The sequence below is a fragment of the Ranitomeya imitator genome, chromosome 1 (genome assembly GCF_032444005.1).
Source record: "Ranitomeya imitator isolate aRanImi1 chromosome 1, aRanImi1.pri, whole genome shotgun sequence".
Taxonomy (NCBI): domain Eukaryota; kingdom Metazoa; phylum Chordata; class Amphibia; order Anura; family Dendrobatidae; genus Ranitomeya; species Ranitomeya imitator.
Window position 1 is genome coordinate 326,684,136 of NC_091282.1, and position 21,020 is coordinate 326,705,155.

General features: G+C 41.4%; 1 protein-coding gene across 1 annotated transcript; it reads left to right on the forward strand.

Annotated features, from left to right (window-relative positions):
* Positions 1–9,823: 9,823 nt before the first annotated feature.
* Positions 9,824–20,641, forward strand: LOC138657753 (uncharacterized). The gene is made up of 3 exons (XM_069745426.1): positions 9,824–10,385; positions 15,348–15,489; positions 18,095–20,641. The coding sequence occupies exons 1-3, from the start codon at positions 9,938–9,940 to the stop codon at positions 18,315–18,317; spliced, it is 813 nt and encodes a 270-aa protein (XP_069601527.1). The 5' UTR covers positions 9,824–9,937; the 3' UTR covers positions 18,318–20,641.
* Positions 20,642–21,020: the final 379 nt, after the last annotated feature.

Genomic DNA, 21,020 nt, shown 5'->3' on the forward strand with positions numbered 1-21,020 from the left:
CATCTTATGGGGGCCATCAACCATAATGGAGCAGTGTATGGGGGCATACACACTGGAGCGTTTTATGGGGGCCATAAACCTTTATGGAGCAGTGTACGGGGGCATACACACTGGAGCGTCTTATGGGGGCCATAAACCTTTATGGAGCAGTGTATGGGGCATACACACTGGAGCGTCTTATGGGGGCCATAAACCTTTATGAAGCAGTGTACGGGGGCATACACACTGGAGCGTCTTATGGGGGCCATAAACCTTTATGGAGCAGTGTATGGGGGCATACACTATGGAGCATCTTATGGGGGCCATAAACCTTTATGGAGCATCTTATGGGGGCCATAAACCTTTATGGAGCATCTTATGGGGGCCATAAACCATAATGGAGCAGTGTACGGGGGCATATACTATGGAGCATCTTATGGGGGCCATAAACCATAATGGAGCAGCGTATGGGGCATATGGATGGGAGAAGCAAATTAAAGAATGGTGGCGCAGAATGGGAGCAGCACATGACAGAATAGGGCAGCACATGACAGAACGGGGGTGCAGGATGGAAGCAGCACATGACAGAACGGGGGCACAGGATGGGAGCAGCACATGACAGAACGGGGGTGCAGGATGGAAGCAGCACATGACAGAACGGGCGCAGGATAGGAGCAGCACATGACAGAACAGGGGCACAGGATGGGAGCAGCACATGACAGAACAGGGGCGCAGGATGGGAGCAGCACATGACAGAACGGGGGCACAGGATGGGAGCAGCACATGACAGGATGGGGGCGCAGGATGGGAGCAGCAAATGACAGAATGGAGGCACAGGATGGGTGCAGAACATGTCAGAATGGAGGCGCAGGATGGGTGCAGCACATGTCACAATGGGGGCGCAGGATGGGAGCAGCACATGGCAGGATGGGGCCGCAGGATGGGTGCAGCACATGACAGGATGGGGACGCAGGATGGAGCAGCACATGTCAGAGTGGGGGTGCAGTATGGGAGCAGCACATGTCAGAATGGGGGTGCAGGATGGGTGCAGCACATGACAGGATGGAGACGCAGGATGGAGCAGCTCATGACAGGATGGGGACGCAGGATGGAGCAGCACATACCAGGATGGAGACCATATATCAATATAAATGCTCCCCACCCGGGCGTAGAACGGGTTCAATAGCTAGTATATATATATATATATATATATATATAAACACACAGATACTGAGAATTACACACATTGTACAGGACAGGAGGATTAATAATACAGATACTGAGAATTACACCCAGTATGAAGGACAGGAGAAGTGGATATACAGAATAATACAGATACTGAGAATTACACCCAGTATACAGGACAGGAGAAGAGATACTGTGCAGTGTATATATACAGAATTATACAGATATTGAGCATTACACACATTATACAGGACAGGAGATGTGGTACTGTGCATTATAGGGCAGCATGGTGGCTCAGTGGATAGCACTGCAGCCTTGCAGCGCTGGAGTCCTGGGTTCTAATCCCACCTTGGACAACATCTGCAAGGAGTTTGTATGTTCTCCCCGTGTTTGCGTGGGTTTCCTCCGGGCACCCCGGTTTCCTCCCACATTCCAAAGACATACTGATAGGGAATGTAGATTGTGAGCCCCATTGGGGACAGTGATGATAATGTGTGCAAAACTGTAAAGCGCTGCGGAATATGTTAGCGCTATATAAAAATAAAGATTATTAAGATTATTATACATACTGCATACAGAATAATAAAAGATACTGAGAATTGTACCCAACATACTGGACAGGCCAAGTGATGTTGTGCAGAGTCCATTTACAGGATACTAGCATATACTGAGAATTACATCCAGCATACAGGACAAAAAAAGTTCGTACTGTGCAGTGTATATACAGTTGTGGACAAAAGTATTGACACCCCTGCAATTCTGTCAGATAATACTCAGTTTCTTCCTGAAAATGATTGCAATCACAAATTCTTTGGTATTATTATCTTCATTTAATTTGTCTTAAATGAAAAAACACAAAAGAGAATGAAGCAAAAAGCAAAACATTGATAATTTCACACAAAACTCCAAAAATGGGCCAGACAAAAGTATTGGCACCCTCAGCCTAATACTTGGTTGCACAACCTTTAGCCAAAATAACTGCGACCAACCGTTTCCGGTAACCATCAATGAGTTTCTTGCAATGCTCTGCTGGAATTTTAGACCATTCTTCTTTGGCAAACTGCTCCAGGTCCCTGATATTTGAAGGGTGCCTTCTCCAAACTGCCATATTTAGATCTCTCCACAGATGTTCTATGGGATTCAGGTCGAAATCATTGCTGGCCACTTTAGAAGTCTCCAGTGCTTTCTGTCAAACCATTTTCTTGTGCTTTTTGAAGTGTGTTTTGGGTCATTGTCCTGCTGGAAGACCTATGACCTCTGAGGGAGACCCATCTTTCTCACACTGGGCCCTACATTATGCTGCAAAATTTGTTGGTAGTCTTCAGACTTCATAAAGCCATGCACATGGTCAAGCAGTCCAGTGCTAGAGGCAGCAAAGCAACCCAAAACATCAGGGAACCTCAGCCATGTTTGACTGTAGGGACCGTGTTCTTTTCTTTGAATGCCTCTTTTTTTCTCCTATAAACTCTATGTTGATGCCTTTGCCCAAAAAGCTCTACTTTTGTCTCATCTGACCAGAGAACATTCTTCCAAAACGTTTTAGGCTTTTCAGGTAAGTTTTGGCAAACTCCAGCCTGGCTTTTTTATGTATCGGGGTAAGAAGTGGGGTCTTCCTGGGTCTCCTACCATACAGTCCCTTTTCATTCAGACGCCGACGGATAGTACGGGTTGACACTGTTGTACCCTCGGACTGCAGGGCAGCTTGAACTTGTTTGAATGTTAGTCGAGGTTCTTTATCCAACATCCGCACAATCTTGCGTTGAAATCTCTTGTCAATTTTTCTTTTCTGTCCACATCTAGGGAGGTTAGCCACAGTGCCATGGGCTTTAAACTTCTTGATGACACTGCGCACAGTAGACACAGGAACATTCAGGTCTTTGGAGATGGACTTGTAGCCCTGAGATTGCTCATGCTTCCTCACAATTTGGTTTATCAAGTCCTCAGACAGTTCTTTGGTCTTCTTTTTTTTTTCTCCATGCTCAATGTGGTACACACAAGGACACAGAACAGTGCCAATACTTTTGTCCACCCCCTTTTTTATGTTTGGTGTGGAATTATATCCAATTTGGCTTTAGGATAATTCTTTTTATGTTTTTTTCATTTAAGACAAATTAAATGAAGATAACAATAACAAAGAATTTGTGTTTGCAATCATTTTCAGGAAGAAACTGAGTATTATCTGACAGAATTGCAGGGGTGTCAATACTTTTGGCCACAACTGTATACATAATAATACAGATACTGAAAATTTCAACAAGGACAGGAGAAAAGGTGCAGCTGCACAGGGGCCCAAGAAGTAAGGGGGGGGGGGGCAATTTCAACTTCTAGAACAGGTGGAATTTCACATTATGATGACTTATTGGAATGCAAAGGGCCTGTATATTGTTCTTGCACAGGGGGCCCTTTTGCAATTGTGTCCTCCAGTGGTGTACATACAGTATTAGTCAAATACTTGTATCTTGTAGATTGAGACTGAAGGCAACAAAACCACAAGAGAACACCTATGGAAACAATTACCCCAATTCATCAAGTTTACCTCCAGTCACAGGCGCTGTGAGTATTCATTAGCCTGTGCATGTGCTATAAGTAAATAAATACAGGACAGGAAAAGTACCGTGCAGTGTATATATACAGAATAATACAGATACTGAGAAATATGCCCAGTATTCAGGACAGGAGAATCATCATAGAATCATAGAATGGTAGAGTTGGAAGGGACCTCCTGGGTCATCTGGTCCAACCCTCTGCTCAAAGCAGGATTCACGAAATCATCACAGATGTCTGTCCAGCCTCTGTTTGAAGACGTCCATGGATGGAGAAAACACCACCTCTCGTGGCAACCTGTTCCACTTATTGATCACCCTGTCAACAAGTTTTTTCTAATATCTAATCTGTGTCTCCTCCCATTCAGTTTCATCCTATTGCTTCTAGTCTTTCCTTGTACAAATGAGAATAAAGATCCTTCTACAATGTGACAGCCCTTGAGATATTTGTAGACAGCTATTAAGTCTCCTCTCAGTCTTCTTTTTTGCAAGCTAAACATTCCCAAATCCTCTAAACGTTCCTCATAGGACATGGTTTACAGACCGGTCACCATTCTGGTCGCTCTTCTCTGAACATTCTCCAGTTTCTAGATGTCTTCGTAGGGGGCAATAATGACTTCACATGATCTAGACTGTATGCTTCTGTTAATACATCCCAGAATTGTATTTGCCTTTTCTGCTGCTGCATCACACTGTTGACTCATGTTCAGTTTATGATCTATTACTATACCCAAGTCTATTTCACATGTGTTGTTGCTTAGCCCTATTCCTCCCATTCTGTTTATTTTTTTTTTCATTTTTAATGCCCAAATGTAGTACTTTGCATTTTCCCTGTTAAAAACCATTCTGTTAGTTGCTGCCCACTGCTCCAGTTTATTTATATCTTTTTGAATGTTCTCTCTCTCTTCTCTAGTATTATCTATCCCTCCTAGCTTTGTATCATCAGCAAATTTAATCAGTTTACCCTCAATTTCTTCATCTAAATAATTGATAAAGATGTTGAACAATACAGGGCCCATGACAGAGCCCTGTGGTACCCCGCTTGAGACATTCTTCCAACTGGATGTGCAGCCATTTACGACCACTCTTTGGGTCCGATCACTAAGCCAGTTTTGAATCCACCTAGCAGTTGCCTTGACTATTCCATACTTTGTCATTTTTTCAATAAGGATTGTGTGAGATACTTTGTCAAATGCTTTGCTGAAGTCAAGATATACTATATCTACAGCATTTCCCTGATCCACCCAGTCAGTGATTCTGTCATAGAAGGAAATTAAGATAGTCTGACATGACTTATTAGTTACAAACCCATGCTGACTCTGGTTAATCACTTCATTCTTATCCAGGTACTTACATACATGTTGTTTAATAATCTGTTCAAAGATCTTTCCTGGTATAGACGTCAGACTCACCAGCCTATAGTTCTCTGAGTGCACCTTCTTCCCCTTTTTGAAACTAGGAACAACATTTGCTCTTCTCCAGTCTTCTGGGACTTCTCCTGTTCTCCAATAATTTTCAAAGATTATGGAGAGTGGTTCAAAAATTTCTTCTGCTATCTCCTTCAGTACTCTGGGGTGTAATTCATCTGGACCTGGAGACTTGAATTAATTTATGTTAGCTAAGTGTTTCCTCACTATCTTTCTGTTTATAGATATCCTGGATTCTTCTATTCCCTTAATAGGACAGTGAAAATCAGTTGATGTTATATTTCCTTTCTGAGAGAGATGCAAAATAGGAATTTAAAAGTTCGGCCTTCTCAACATCCTTTCTTACCGTTTCATCATTTCCATCCTGTAAAAATCCTATAGCATCTTTGACTTTTCTTTTACTTTTGACATATCCCCCAAATCCTTTTTTATTGCTTTTGACGTGGTATTGTGCAGTGTACAGGACAGGAGAAGTGGTACTCTGCAGTGTATATATACAGAATAATACAGATACTGAGAATTACACCCAGTATACAGGACAGGAGAAGTGGTACTGTGCAGTGTATATACAGAATTATACAGATACTGAGCATTACACACATTATACAGGACAGGAGAAGTGGTACTGTGCATTATACATACTGCATACAGAATAATAAAAGATACTGAGAATTATACCCAACATACTGGACAGGAGAAGTGATATTGTGCAGAGTCCGTATACAGGATAATAGCATATACTGAGAATTACATCCCACATACAGGACAAAAAAGTTCGTACTGTGCAGTGTATACAGTACAGACCAAAAGTTTGGACACACCTCATTCAAAGATTTTTCTGTATTTTCATGACTGTGAAAATTGTACATTCACACTGAATGCATCAAAACTATGAATTAACACATGTGGAATTATATACTTAGCAAAAAAATGTGAAACAACTGAAAATATGTCTTATATTCTAGGTTCTTCCAAGTAGCCACCTTTTGCTTTGATTACTGCTTTGCACACTCTTGGCATTCTCTTGATGAGCTTCAAGAGGTAGTCACCGGGAATGGTCTTCCAACAATCTTGAACGAGTTCCCAGAGATGCTTAGCACTTGTTGGCCCTTTTGCCTTCACTCTGCGGTCCAGCTCACCCCAAACCATCTCGATTGGGTTCAGGTCTGGTGACTGTGGAGGCCAGGTCATCTGGCGTAGCACCCCATCACTCTCCTTCTTGGTCAAATAGCCCTTACACAGCATTCAGGACCACAGATGTCCGACAGTATAGATTTTTACTCTTCATTCTGGTTACTCCGATATCTACAAGTATCAATTGATTTACTAGTTTTCCATTGTGTGATACTTCTCACCATAATTCACCTGTGAAGAAGTTGGCTAAGTTGGCTCAACCATTATGGTTTACAATGTCAGACTTATGACCCTGAGTCAATAAGTATTGCATTACACTACTGTATGTTTTCGGTGCATCTTAATAGTGTCGTGTGCCTTGCAAGAAATGTTACGCTAATTTGGCACTGAAGTAATATTTCTGGTATAAGAAACGCCACCAATTTTAAAGAATTTGACAGGCCGATGTAGCTATGCCTCAACACACCTTGACTCCTCTCCAGCTCCCCACTTTTTCAGAGCTGCCTGAAACTGGAGTGAAAATGCCAAAAGTCTCACATTTTTTGTGCAACTTCTCTTTGTGCAAAAGACTTTGTGACTTGACTGTTTTATGCCAGCATACTAGTGTTTTAATGGTAAAACGTTAGCACAACTATAGAAACTGGTGCACAAGTAGGTTCCCAAACCATACAATCTTGTGTAGATAACTTGACACACAGATGGTAGTGAAGATATAGAGGTTTAATGTGATCCAAAAGGTAATACATACACAAACGTTTCTGTAATCTAGACCTTCATCAATGTACTAAAGGTCTATAGGAGAAAAATAATGGAGATCCTAAATAGCTCAGTATAGGTAGTAGACTTGGCTTTGTAGCTACACCACCACCGATCCACTACACTGCTGCGTGGCACCATTAGGCCACCAGGACCTCCATCCTAGCCTTCCCCCTACCTTGGAAACACTATGGCAGCATCCCATTCTACAGCAAAGCTCAGTCCTTACCTTGGGAGCATCAATACTACATCCCAGCCTGCAGTTGGCGATGTTTGAAAAAGACCCGGACGAGGTTGAAACATTACTTGCTACTTAACTTTTGCTTATTTTGATTGTGTTGTGATGTTATCAGCATCCATGGGGGACACCATGGAAGCACTGAAGCCGATCAGAAGTCACGCTGACTATTGGAAGGTAATAATTTTTTTCTCACCTCATTAATAAGGGGTTAGCCAGTAGTGTACAACTCCGTTAATAAGTGCTATAAAATAAATATAGCTTCATTACTGATCAGTTGAATTCTAAACTGCTCCAGTGTCATCACTGCGGTGATCACTATCAGTTCTGCCATGATCACTTTCCCATCCATTGGTCATGTGATTTCTGCAGTCAATCACTGGCCTTAATGTTGACCTTTGCATTTACAATAAGTAATGGCAAGTACTCTGTTTTATAGCAATCTGTTCATGTACTTTTTCCCAAAAAGTTCAATTTACAGAGAAATTATTCTTCTCAAATGTAAGGCCCTTATTATACTCTGGGTTCTCTCCAGACCTCAGAGCATAATAAATGTAAGATAAAAAAAATTCCTCATATTCACCTTTAAGCTCATCATTCCGGCCCCTCCACTCATCACCGTCATCTGTCCGGTCCTCGCCGCATCTTTTGATCACAGCCGCTTGTGAGTGTAAGGAGTTGCTGGCATTTTGCTGAATCTACACAGAATCAAATTATTAAAAAAAAAACTGTATTTTGGAGAATGCAGTTTTTTGTAAAATTTGAAAATTAAAAACATCTCAAAGGAACCCTTTAACTATCCAAGTCAGGCAATTCACTGGTAACACGTCAATATTAATTTGTGTATATGATCATACAAAAAAATGGTCTCACTGCATGTTTAGGTTCTTGTGCTATTCACTTTCTCACTGATTTTTGAGAGTTGATGTAGAATTTCCAGACTTGCCCCTGTAGAAATTTATAATGCGAATTTAAATTGGCCAACCCTTCCGATTCTAATGGTAATGACTCTTCTTTCATGATGATTAATTGTGTAATGTGAATTAGTTCAGCGACTGAATGATGTGTCTAAAAACCCTTGTTCATCATGTATGAAATCATGTATGTGAGCAAAAAAATTCATGTCCATTTTTTTTTAAATTGTGTAATTTAAATGGAGATTGTTCGCTTATTCAACAAATCGAGAACAAAAAGAGGGAATGGAACGATCGCTATTCAACCATTTAATTCACAATTGTCACCCTCTATAAACACTTCTGACATTGTTTGCTAATCATGAACTAAAGATCACATCGTTCATACAATTATTATCTGCTTGTGTAAATTAACCCTTGAACAATTTCTGGTCCATTATATAAAGACAATTTGTTTTTAAAACAGTTTATTACGTCCCATTCTCTAGAGATTTCTTACTTGGAAATCGCGATACTGAAGCAAGAATACATTTCACAACGAGTCAATACGTACTTTTATAATTCTCATCTGTGTATGGTTGAAACCCGCCAGGCGACAAGTCCTACCCTGGAAGCTTTTATCCTAAATCTCCTCAATTAATCCTCACCTCTCTTCAGCTGGATTCCCCAGTCAGACCATTACCATTTGTATGGCCAGTTACCAGCTCCGACACTTGCAGATGTTTTTGTTCAGTCTTTTTTTGTCAAAGACTTTAAATAGTCAATAAATGTTGATTCCTAAATAGTGATGCAAAAAAATGACAAAAAAAAACACATTTAGAGACTGTGATAGTTTGTATTGTAGCGTGTTGGATATCTTACATAAGGAACATTAATTTCAAAGTGCAGATCTTCTATAAATTAAACTCCGAAGATGTAAAATATAAGACTCTAGACATCCAGAATAATAGTAATTTGCTAAACCGCACTTTCTTTTTCCTATATAATAGGAAATTGATCTGTCAGAACATAAAACACCACCATGTGGACGTAAAGAGGATGCAAAGAATGTCCTATAATCAGTAATAGGAAAATACAAGGCTCAATGAAGATCAGAAGGCTCCTCATTGTTCTGCTGAGTATGGACCATCCCTATGTACAGTGAGCATCTGTGTCCCTTTTATATGAAGGATCCTGTCTTGAATAATAAAACCTCATTTTTGCATTTTGAAGCAACGAAGGTGGAACTGCCATTAAGCATGGGCAGACTTCTTAGATGTCACAGTATTAACCAACAAAACATAGCTTGACGGAAAACCCAATACAAAGCATTCCAAATCATGGAAATAGTATTGAACCTCATGCAGTATGCGATCCGTAAAGAACACAACACTCATTAATTGTTAAATGTTAATTTAATCATGGGGGTCACACGTAAACCACACAATTTGCTATGCTACTGCCTCTCTAGTTTCTCTCATACTTGTCAAGACTTGTGAAGAACTTTGTGTCCCAGTCCATCCATGTTCTGCACTGGGACTTGCATGAAAAAAAAAGCTTAGGATTCTGATTACCATAATGGTAGCGGTGCAAACAAGTCATTGTCTCAGTATGTGAAACACATTGTTCAGTGCTTGGACCATCTTCCTCTCTGAAAGGCCATTTTCCATTCAATGCTCCATGACACATCCTGAGAAAGACTTTTGAGGGGAGGATCTCAGCAGCTACAGTATTTAAGCTGTGGATGCAGAAGCTTAAGAAGTAATTTTCAAAGAAAGAAAGATGTCTACATTTTGGCTTTACTTGTGTGTAATTATGCAGGTTTCCTGGAATGTACCCGTTTATTCACTGAAAACTCCTGGACATTTGCTAGTGCAAAACAAGATAGGAATAGCTGGGGAAGCCAATAACTTTATCAAGAAGCAAAGGCCAGAACGGATGGATTATGCCCTTGAGATACTTGACAATGACAGATGGTCAAAGGGGCAGGATATTCTAAGACACCATCGGTCACAATGCAACTACATAAACCAGTCATGGACACAGTGGCAAGGTTCAACTGATAGTAAAGACCCCGACTCTGTGTATCTGCTCAAAGTCTTCACTGGACCTCTCAAGCCAATATTCCTCCAGAAAAACCTTCTACAGTACATGAGCAGGATCTACAGGTGCTGTAAGCTTGGATTCAGATGCAGAAAGGTAAAGGGTCTCCAAGGAACATTAGATAAGGGTAAGCACTCTTAGTATTCCTTCTCATACTTCTTAACTGGTACTGGGCTCTGTTGGATCAGAGAGTTTATTACAAATGATGGTCTGTATATGCTCAGTGTATGTGAACACTGCGGGAGGAGGGGATACAGAGGTTTTCTGTAAAGATTAGACAGTTTTACTGTATTTCCACAATCATTTAAGCAATAAAATCCACATGACTTGGTGCGGATTTTGCTGTTGTGGAAACTCTGCAATGATCTGCATAATTTATAATATATTATTATGCAATCATGGATTGTGCGATACTGCATAATAACCTCATTACATTGATGCAGTGTCTTCAAGGTAATCAATCATTGATAAATGCATTTTTCTTGTGTTTTTTTATGATATACTGTAGATGTTCAGTCATAATTAGTAAATACTCTAAATAACCGATGCTAAAGACTTTCTATAAAATTGTACATATAGCATGTATTGCTTTACATTTAAAGTGTCTCATGTTCTTTTAGACATTAGCTGTGAGGAAACCCCTCTTCTATTTTGCAATGAATTTTTGAACAATGATTTCAGAACCCTATGTGTTATTAAATATTTAGAAAACTGCGTTTAGCACAGCTTTTAGTGTTCTTTCATCTACTTGTCAGATTTTCATTTCAATACTCCATTTATATGTTCAAGTTTAGAGTAACAAACGGAATTCGTGCAGAAGACAGATATGTTGCATTGTAGATGTATTTGGAAGCCCAAGCGGTTATAATGGGGGGTCCGTCTGGTTTCTCCTATATGCCAGTTTTTAAAAGGTTAGAAGAAGCTTTGCCTAATGCTCCTTTTCCTCTATTCCCCCCCCAAAAAAAAACACAAAAGGGAATTCAATAATAGTCCATGAGGCCCCTCTGCCTCTGCTTCCCTCAGTTATGCAATGCATCCGTTTTGCACATGAATTCTGTGTGTTCTCCTAAAGGAAAATGGAAATGTACAAAAGGTAATGTGAATGTAGCCTTACATGTGACTTAAGGAGGATGCATTTACATTAGATAGCCTACAGCCTTTAACCCATTACTTGCCAAATTAAAATTTTTACAAGTACGGATTTTTCAGAAAAGGGAGTCACAATATTCAATTAACCCCTTCTCGACCTGTGACGCCATGTAGGCATCATGAAAGTCGGTGCCAATCCGACCTGTGACGCCTATGTGGCGTCATGGAGGGATTGCGTCCCTGCAGATCGGGTGAACGGGTTAACTCCAATTTTACCCAATCTGCAGTGACAGGGGGAAATAATACCTCAGCCCAGGGGTGGTGGCTTCACCCCCCCCCCCCCCGTGGCTACGATCGCTCTGATTGGCTGTTGAAAGTGAAACGGCCAATCAGAGCAATTTGTAATATTTCACCTATGAAAAGTGGTGAAATATTACAATCCAGCCATGGCCGATGCTGCTATATCATCGGCCATGGCTGGAAACCATGATCTGCCCCCACCACCACCACCGATCTCCTCCCCTTCGTCCTGTGTCCTGTGCTCCGCTCCCCTCCGTCCTCCTGTCCGCTCCCCCGACTCCTGTTTGCTCCCCAGTGCTCCGATCCCACCCCCGTGCTCCGATCCCCCCTCATACTTACCGAGCCTCCCGGTGTCCGTCCGTATTTTCCATGGGCGCCGCCATCTTCCAAAATAGCGGGCGCATGCGCAGTGCGACCGCTGAATCTGCCGGCCAGCAGATTCGTTCCAGGTACATTTTGATCACTGTGATCAATAAAAAAAATAGTAAATGAACCCCCCTTTTTCACCCCCATAGGTAGGGACAATAATAAAATAAAGAAATTATATTTACTTTTATTTTTCCACTAGGGTTAGGGTTAGAACTTGGGTTAGGGTTAAGGTTAGGGCTAAAGTTAGGGGTAGGGCTAGGGTTATAATTAGGGTTAGGGTTAAAATTAGGCTATGTGCACACAGTGTGGATTAGGCTGCGGATCCGCAGCGGATTGGCCGCTGCGGATTCGTAGCAGTTTTCCATCAGGTTTACAGTACCATGTAAACCTATGGAAAACCAAATCTGCTGTGTCCATGGTGCAGAAAATACCACGCGGAAACGCTGCCTTGTATTTTCCACAACATGTCAATTCTTTGTGCGGATTCTGCAGCGTTTTACACCTGTTCCTCAATAGGAATACGCAGGTGAAATCTGCACAAAAAACACTGGAAAACCGCAGTAAATCTGCAGGTAAAATGCAGTTCCTTTTACTTGCGGACTTTTCAAAAATGGTGCGGAAAAATCTCACATGAATCCGCAACGTGGGCACATAGGGTTAGGGTTGGAATTAGAGCTAGGGTTGGAAATAGGGCTAAGATTAGGCTTGTGGTTAGGGTTATGGGTGTGTTGGGGTTAGGGTTGTGGCTAGGGTTGGGATTAGGGTTAGGGTTGGGATCAGGGTTAGGATTGGGATTAGGGGTGTGTTGGGGTTAGGGTTGTGGTTAGGGCTGTGTTGGGGTTAGGGTTGTGATTAGGGTTATGGCTAGAGTAGGGATTAGGGTTAGGGGTGTGTTGGGGTTAGTGTTGGAGTTAGAATTGAGGGGTTTCCACTGTTTAAGCACATCAGGGGTCTCCAAACACAACATGGCGCCATCAATGATTCCAGCCAATCTTGTGTTCAAAAAGTCAAATGGTGCTCCCTCCCTTCCGAGCCCCGACGTGCGCCCAAACAGTGGTTTATCCCCACATATGGGGTACCAGCATACTCAGGACAAACTGGGCAACAATTATTGGGGTCCAATTTTTCCTGTTACCCTTGCAAAAATAACAAATAGCTTGCTAAAACATAATTTTTGAGGAAAGAAAAATGATTTTTTTATTTTCATGGCTCTGCGTTGTAAACTTCTGTGAAGCACTTGGGGGTTCAAAGTGCGGACCACATATCTAGATAAGTTCCTTGGGGGGGTCTAGTTTCCAAAATGGGGTCACTTGTGGGGGGTTTCTACTGTTTAGGCACATCAGGGGCTCTGCAAACGCAACGTGACGCCCGCAGACCATTCCATCAAAGTCTGCATTTCAAAACGTCACTACTTCCCTTCTGAGCCCCGACGTGTGCCCAAACAGTGGTTTACCCCCACATATGGGGTACCAGCATACTCAGGACAAACTGGGCAACAACTATTGGGGTCCAATTTCTCCTGTTACCCTTGTGAAAATAAATGCTTGCTAAAACATAATTTTTGAGGAAAGAAAAGTGATTTTTTATTTTCACGGCTCTGCGTTATAAACTTCTGTGAAGCACTTGGGGGTTCAAAGTGCTCACTATGCATCTAGATAAGCTCCTTGGGGCCTAGTTTCCAAAATGGGGTCACTTGTGGGGGAGCTCCAATGTTTAGGCACACAGGGGCTCTCCAAATGCGACATGGTGTACGCTAAAGATTGGAGCCAATTTGTCATTGAAAAAGTCAAATGGCGCTCCTTCCCTTCCGAGCCCTGTCGTGCGCCCAGACAAATTGTACATTAACTTTTGGAGTCCAGTTTCTCTTTTTACCCTTGGGAAAATAAAAAAAATGTTGCTAAAGATCATTTTTGTGACTAAAAAGTTAAATGTTCATTTTTTCCTTCCATGTTGCTTCTGCTGCTGTGAAGCACCTGAAGGGTTAATAAACTTCTTGAATGTGGTTTTGAGCACCTTGAGGGGTGCAGGTTTTAGAATGGTGTAACTTTTGGGTATTTTCAGCCATATAGACCCCTCAAACTGACTTCAAAGGTGAGGTGGTCCCTAAAAAAAAAGGTTTTGTAAATTTCTTTGTAAAAATGAGAAAACGCTCGTCAAATTTTAACCCTTATAACTTCCTAGCAAAAAAAAAAATTGTTTCCAAAATTGTGCTGATGTAAAGTAGACATGTGGGTAATGTTATTTATTTACTATTTTGTGTCACATAACTCATTTAACAGAATAAAAATTCAAAATTTGAAAATTGCAAAATTCTCAAAATCTTAGCCAAATTTCCATTTTTTTCACAAATAAACGCAAATATTATCGACCTAAATTTACCACTAACATGAAGCCCAATATGTCACGAAAAAAGAATCTCAGAACCGCTAGGATCCGTTGAAGCGTTTCTGAGTTATTACCTCATAAAGGGACACTGGTCAGAATTGCAAAAAAACGGCCAGGTCATTAAGGTCAAAATAGGCTGGGTCATGAAGGGGTTAAAAATGACAATGACATGATTTCCTATTTTGAAAACATTCATTTTACAAACACAACACAAAAAAATTGGACCTAATTATAAGAATTATAAAATCTTAGTTGCTAGAAGCTAAAGATTAGGCGTCCCAAAAAAAGTACATTGGTAGATAATGGGTTAAGAAACCGAATATCGGCAGTCATTTAATAGCCAGTTTAGCCAGGCCGACTGTGCTTCAGATGTGCTCTTAACAATCAGCAATAGATCATACTATGAGCTTAGACTGCCATTGTTTTCATCATAGACTGACATTGTTCTAAGCATAGACGGTCAATCTTCCTCATGGCGATCTGCTGCCAAGAACGGTGGTTTTTAAGCTTGCTTAATAATTTCCAAAAACAAAAAGAGAATTTGGCTCCATCATTGAGTTCCTCAAACAGTGTCTTCCAGGTAACCCGGGCACTGTAAGTGCACCCTTAGATTGGAGCTCCATTATCCACTGCTTTAGGGTTCTTCTACTTACCTCTGAAGTTTCTGTGACTTTTTGCATATGTTGGGAATAAACGGAGTTCTACATATTACATTATTCATATATTTTATGATTCATATTCATACACTATTTCATACCCACCTTGTGCATATTTCTGAATTTGATTTTTTTATAGCCATGATCTCTATGTTTCACTTTGACCACAGTTGTAACATTCACGAAATGAACCATAAGCATATTTTAATTGCCTATGAAACAACATATACATTTATGATAAATTATTAGGCTGCCTGACAAACTAACCAAAACATTTTGTTTGGGTGTAGGAGGAAACGAGGCGGCCTTCTATGTTGACTTGGATATCTTCAGTCTCTCCATTCACCGAGCTGAATTACATTTCGAACTTTTAGCTGAAGAACAAGTGACGGTAATTCCCGTACTTAACATGAATGGGCTCAGACATTCAAGGTATCTATGTAACACCATCATATAAGATTTATGCTATGAATCTCGTAATGCTATGTTATTCATCTGTAACTAAGCAGTAGGCATCTCACAGAGAGTCGGACAATAGTAAATGGAAAGGCATTATGTACATTTTGGCCATTTACACATAGCAATAATAACTACATTTTATTTCTAAAAGATTATTATTATTTCCCAGTTTAAAAACATGGAAATGTCATCACTTATTAAAGGGAACCTGTCACCCCGTTTTTTCAAGAAGAGCTAAAAATAGCGTTAAATAGGAGCAGAGCTGGGCTTTACATTAGTGTATTTTGGAGCCTTTATTCCCCACCTATGCTGCCGAAATACCTTTGTAAAGTCGCCGTTTTGGGCTGTCACTCACGCTGGTCAGGTCAGGTGGGCGTGGTGACAGCGCTGTTTTTCCCCCAGATCTCCGTTGGTGGCGTAGTGGTGTGCGCATGTCCAAGTGTCAAATCCACTGCGCAGCTTCAAGGAAAATAGCGCGATCTGCGCTATTCAGGCGTTTATCGGTGGGCGCGGCCATCTTTGTGAGGCCGCGCGTGCGCAGATGGTTCTTCTCGGCTTCCCGGGGCTTCAGGAAAATGGCCGCGGGATGCCGCGCGTGCGCAGATGGAGATCGCGGCGGCCATTTTCCTGCAGCCGAGATGCGAACTCGGCTTCAGGAAAATGGCCGACGAGATCGCCATCTGCGCACGCGCGGCCTCACAAAGATGGCCGCGCCCACCGATAAACGCCTGAATAGCGCAGATCGCGCTATTTTCCTTGAAGCTGCGCAGTGGATTCGCCACTTGGACATGCGCACATCACTACGCCACCAACGGAGATCTGGGGGAGAAACAGCGCTGTCACCACGCCCATATAACCTGACCAGCGTGAGTGACAGCCCAAAACGGCGACTTTACAAAGGTATTTCGGCAGCATAGGTGGGGAATAAAGGCTCCAAAATACACTAATGTAAAGCCCAGGTCTGCCCCTATTTAACGCTATTTTTAGCTCTTCTTGAAAAAACGGGGTGACAGGTTCCCTTTAAAGTTGATTATGCCTACACAAATCTTACTGACAAATATGAAAATTGTGACATATATTCAACTATAGAACTGTTGATATTTTCCATCTATATACCATTTACCCATCATCCTTCACTCAAATGAGCTTTTGATATTCTAGATTAGTTTAGATGGACCAGCAATATTTGGGAAAAGATTAAATAGTTCAAGACATTTCTTCTTTTTTTCTCATACATGCGGTTTAAAAGAACCGTACAGTTTATTCTCATTCAGATATTCAAATAATTTTTACATCTTTTTTATCATGATGGGTGTGATATAAATTTTGTTAATTTCATACTCTTTTCTCAATTATTTGCATTATTAACATTGGAATTAGCTTAAAACTTAAAGGGAGTTCTAGAATCAGAATACTGATGGGCTATCGTTATGAAAGGCCATCAATATCCGATTGGTACTTGAAGTTTGCTCTTTGAAGTGGCCACAGTTCTTGGCTCTTTATTCTTACATTGTGCTGTCTACCTTCTCCCAGTCTTCTTGGTAGTGCCAGTGCCTGGCATTGTAGCGTTGGCTCATTCAGGTGAATGAATTGCTTCTACTAAAGGTACCTTCACACTGAACAACTTAACAACGATATCGCTAGCGATCCGTGACGTTGCAGCGTCCTGGCTAGCGATATCGTTGTGTTTGACACGCAGCAGCGATCTGGATCCTGCTGTGACATTGCTGGTCGGAGCTAGAAGTCCAGAACTTTATTTCGTCGCTGGATCACCTGCTGACATCGCTGAATCGGCGTGTGTGACGCCAATCCAGCGATGTCTTCACTTGTAACCAGGGTAAACATCGGGTTACTAAGCGCAGGGCCGCGCTTAGTAACCCGATATTTACCCTGGTTACCATTGTAAATGTAAAAAAAAAAAAAGCTCTGCTTTACGGCCGGTGCTTACACAGTGCAGGGAAGCTGACGCCGGGGGACGCGACAGACACCGGAATGTAAGTATGTAGTGTTTTTTTTTTTTTACATTTGCAATGGTAACCAGGGTAAACATCGGGTTACTAAGCGCAGCCCTGCGCTTAGTAACCCGATGTTTACCCTGGTTACCCGGGGACTTCGGCATCGTTGGTCGCTGGAGAGCTGTCTGTGTGACAGCTCTCCAGCGACCACACAATGACCTAAACAGCGACGCTGCAGCGATCTGCATCGTGGTCTATATCGCTGCAGCGTCGCTTAATGTGATGGTACCTTAAGTAGAAAGCGTGCAGGTGGGCAGTGCGACGTAAAGAATAGAGAGACAAGCACTGTGGCCACTTCAAACAGTTGACTTCAACAGTTGACCTCAATCTGATATTGACCTTTCGTAATGAGTGCCACGGTACCTTATAAATGTTGATACGTGAGGTACCGAGAGTTGGATCCACACTGATAAGATATTGATGTCCTATCTTAATGACAAGTCTTGAATATTTGATCCCAGAGAAACCCTTTAATAATGTCAACACGTAAAGCCAAGGTTCTTTACACCTTGTATATTGTGCTTTAGGCTACAACATGTAGTAATCTCATCTATTTCCTACAGTTTCACACAGATAAGGAGGGGTCATATAATCGATTTAACTCTTGATGTGATGTTCATCTTACAAGCTTTAAAAGAAAAAGAGATGGTGGAAACGATGACTGAAGATGTAACAGAGTTGAGCTTGTCATTGCACTGTATCCAAAATGATCTTCATGTGCCCTGTAACCGTCACGGAGTAACTCTGCTTCACCATCCATTCATAGCTCTACAATACCAGTACTGAGAAAAGGACCGGCCATAAAATGTTATTTTGCAGAGATATTAAGAACAGTAATGAAACCATCGTGTGTTAGAAGAAAATGCTCCGTTTTAGAGGGCATACAATGAAAGAGTAGATGATGCTATGGAATATAGCCTAAAATGGGAAGGCTGTAAGATTTTTTTTTTTAAGAAAAAAGAACACAGATTCAGAAGAAATATTTTACTTTACTAAAATATCCGAAAAAGCATCAGTGAATGGGTAAAGATGAAATGGAACATCAGTGGAAAAGGCAGCTGGTGCGTGGTCTTCAGTCTGGTTACAGGAACCTATAACATAATCAGACACATCCTACTTCAAAATTGAAAAAGAAAGTTCCTCTGACTATGGAAACACCTCTTGTTCTGGCACTTTATTTTTTTTTTTGAAACGGGAGACTTCTTCACTAATAAAATCCTTTTACAAGGACTGGCTGGAAGCACGATACGATTGGCAGTCGTTTGATTGCCTGTTTCAACAGTCAGACCAAAGTCAGCAATGCTCACTGGATCGCTTAGTGCGTATAGGTTTTTATAGCTATCGGCAGTGCGGGTCCTGTTTACACAGGACAATGAACCATGAATACTATGATTTTTAATGCTGCACAAAAGATTATTTAATCATTTACGTGTTTATCGGGTGATTAGCAGCCTGTTTAGACGGCAAGATAATCCTGAAACGTGTGTTTGTAACAACGCTTGCTCACAAATATCTTGAGGTGTAAATGCCACTTTATGCCATCTATGCATTTACTATAAAATGGGGAAGAGCATAGGTGGTATACTGCCATGTCCGATTTCAGAGGCTTCCCATTATCATTTTCACATACCTCATTCGTATTTCATAAGACCATACAATCCATTTCTTTCTTATTGGGTGAATTCATTATTCCGTCTTTGACATTCTTAGTCACTATTTAATGAGGTCGTCCACTAAAATGCATATTGTGCACATCGATTTAAATCATTTAAATAAGTCTTTTCACAAATACCTTATGTTGACATATTTGCTTCTGAGCGGCGCTATCGCTGCTAGCTCAGTCCTGATCACGTTATCCCCCCCAGACTTTGGAAGTTCACTTTGCATCACTGAGGCATGACCCAGTCTCACACACTCCCCCTGATTGACTGGGCTGTGGGGGGTATTTCACCACACGTCACGGCCCAGGGACTGAGAAAGTAGTGATGGCGCTGCTCAGAGGCAAATATATCAACATAAGGTAGTTGCAAAAAGACTTATTTTAAAGGCTTAATTCGATGTGCACAATATACATTGTAGTGGACCACCTCTGTAAGCTTCTGCTGTCTTCCCAAGGTCTTCTTGCATGTATTGTAGCCCACATTTGGGACATTAATGTAATGTTTGTAATTTTTAGAAGAAATACAGTAAGAACAAAGTTGTAATACATATTAACAAGGTGTAAAATGCAACTGTATAAAAATTGCACAGATAATAGCTGCAGATTGAAACTACATAAAATGGGCACTTTATTTGTGTAAGATATATTTATGTACTGTATTTTACTTTATTAAAAGCACCACTCCGCTATATTTTTTTCAGTAGGTGGCGAAGTGGTAGCACTAGTCTGTTTCCTATGTGTAGTAGAATACTTACCGATTGCAGTCTTCTGCTGTTCTCAGTGCCACTCCGGTCCACCTTACTGGAGCTGAGCCTTGCTGGATCGCTACAGTGTTTGCAAGGTGGACCAGAAGTCAATTCTCAGTGTAAGTCTTATGAGACTTGGAATGACCTAGTAACATTAGCTGTGACAGCAGTGGTCACAAGATGGTGGAGAGGGACCGATGCATTGGCACAGGTAGAAGACTGCGACTGGTAAGCATTTTACTACTCACAGTGAACAGACATTAGGCTACGTTCACATTTGCATTGTGCGGTGCTGTGTCGGCGACGCAACGCACAACACAAACAAGAACGCATGCAAAACGCATCATTTTGTGACGCATGCGTCCTTTTTTGGCATGATTTTGGATGCACAAAAAATGCAACTTGCTGCGTCCTATGCGCCATGACGCTTGCGCCAAAAAAGACGCATGCGTCACAAAATGCACGACAACGCATGTCCATGCGCCCCCATGTTAAATATAGGGGCGCATGACGCATGCGTCGCCGCGGCTGCGCCCGACGCAGCCCCGCAAAACGCTAATGTGAACATAGCCTTAGTGATACCACTTCAGCGCTGAAATAAAAAAAATACACCCGAGTGGTATTATAAAGGTTCATATGATGTGTGGATTATGATTCCTTTTTTGTTTTAAAAAAAATAATTAAATAAAAATTGCTCAAAGAGTAACCATTGTTTTAATTTTTTATTTCATAAAGCAATAGTTCGCATGAAAAAAATCAACTTTGTAATATATCTTATTAGAAGTCTGCCTCTTTCTTCTCCTGGACCGACTTTTCATTCTCAAAACATAGGTAAAAATTTGTATTCAGTGAAGAAAGGTTTTCCCATTAATGAGATACAAAATGATAATTGGTGCTTATAGGGTATGTGCACACGTTGAATGGTCCACTGCGGATTTTTCCGCAGTGGATGTGATAAATCTGCAGGGCAAAAACGCTGCGTTTTTGCTGCAGATTTATCGCGGGTTTACCGCGGTTTTTCTGCGGATTTCACTGTGGTTTTACACCTGCGGTTTTCTATTGGAGCAGGTGTAAAGCTGCTGC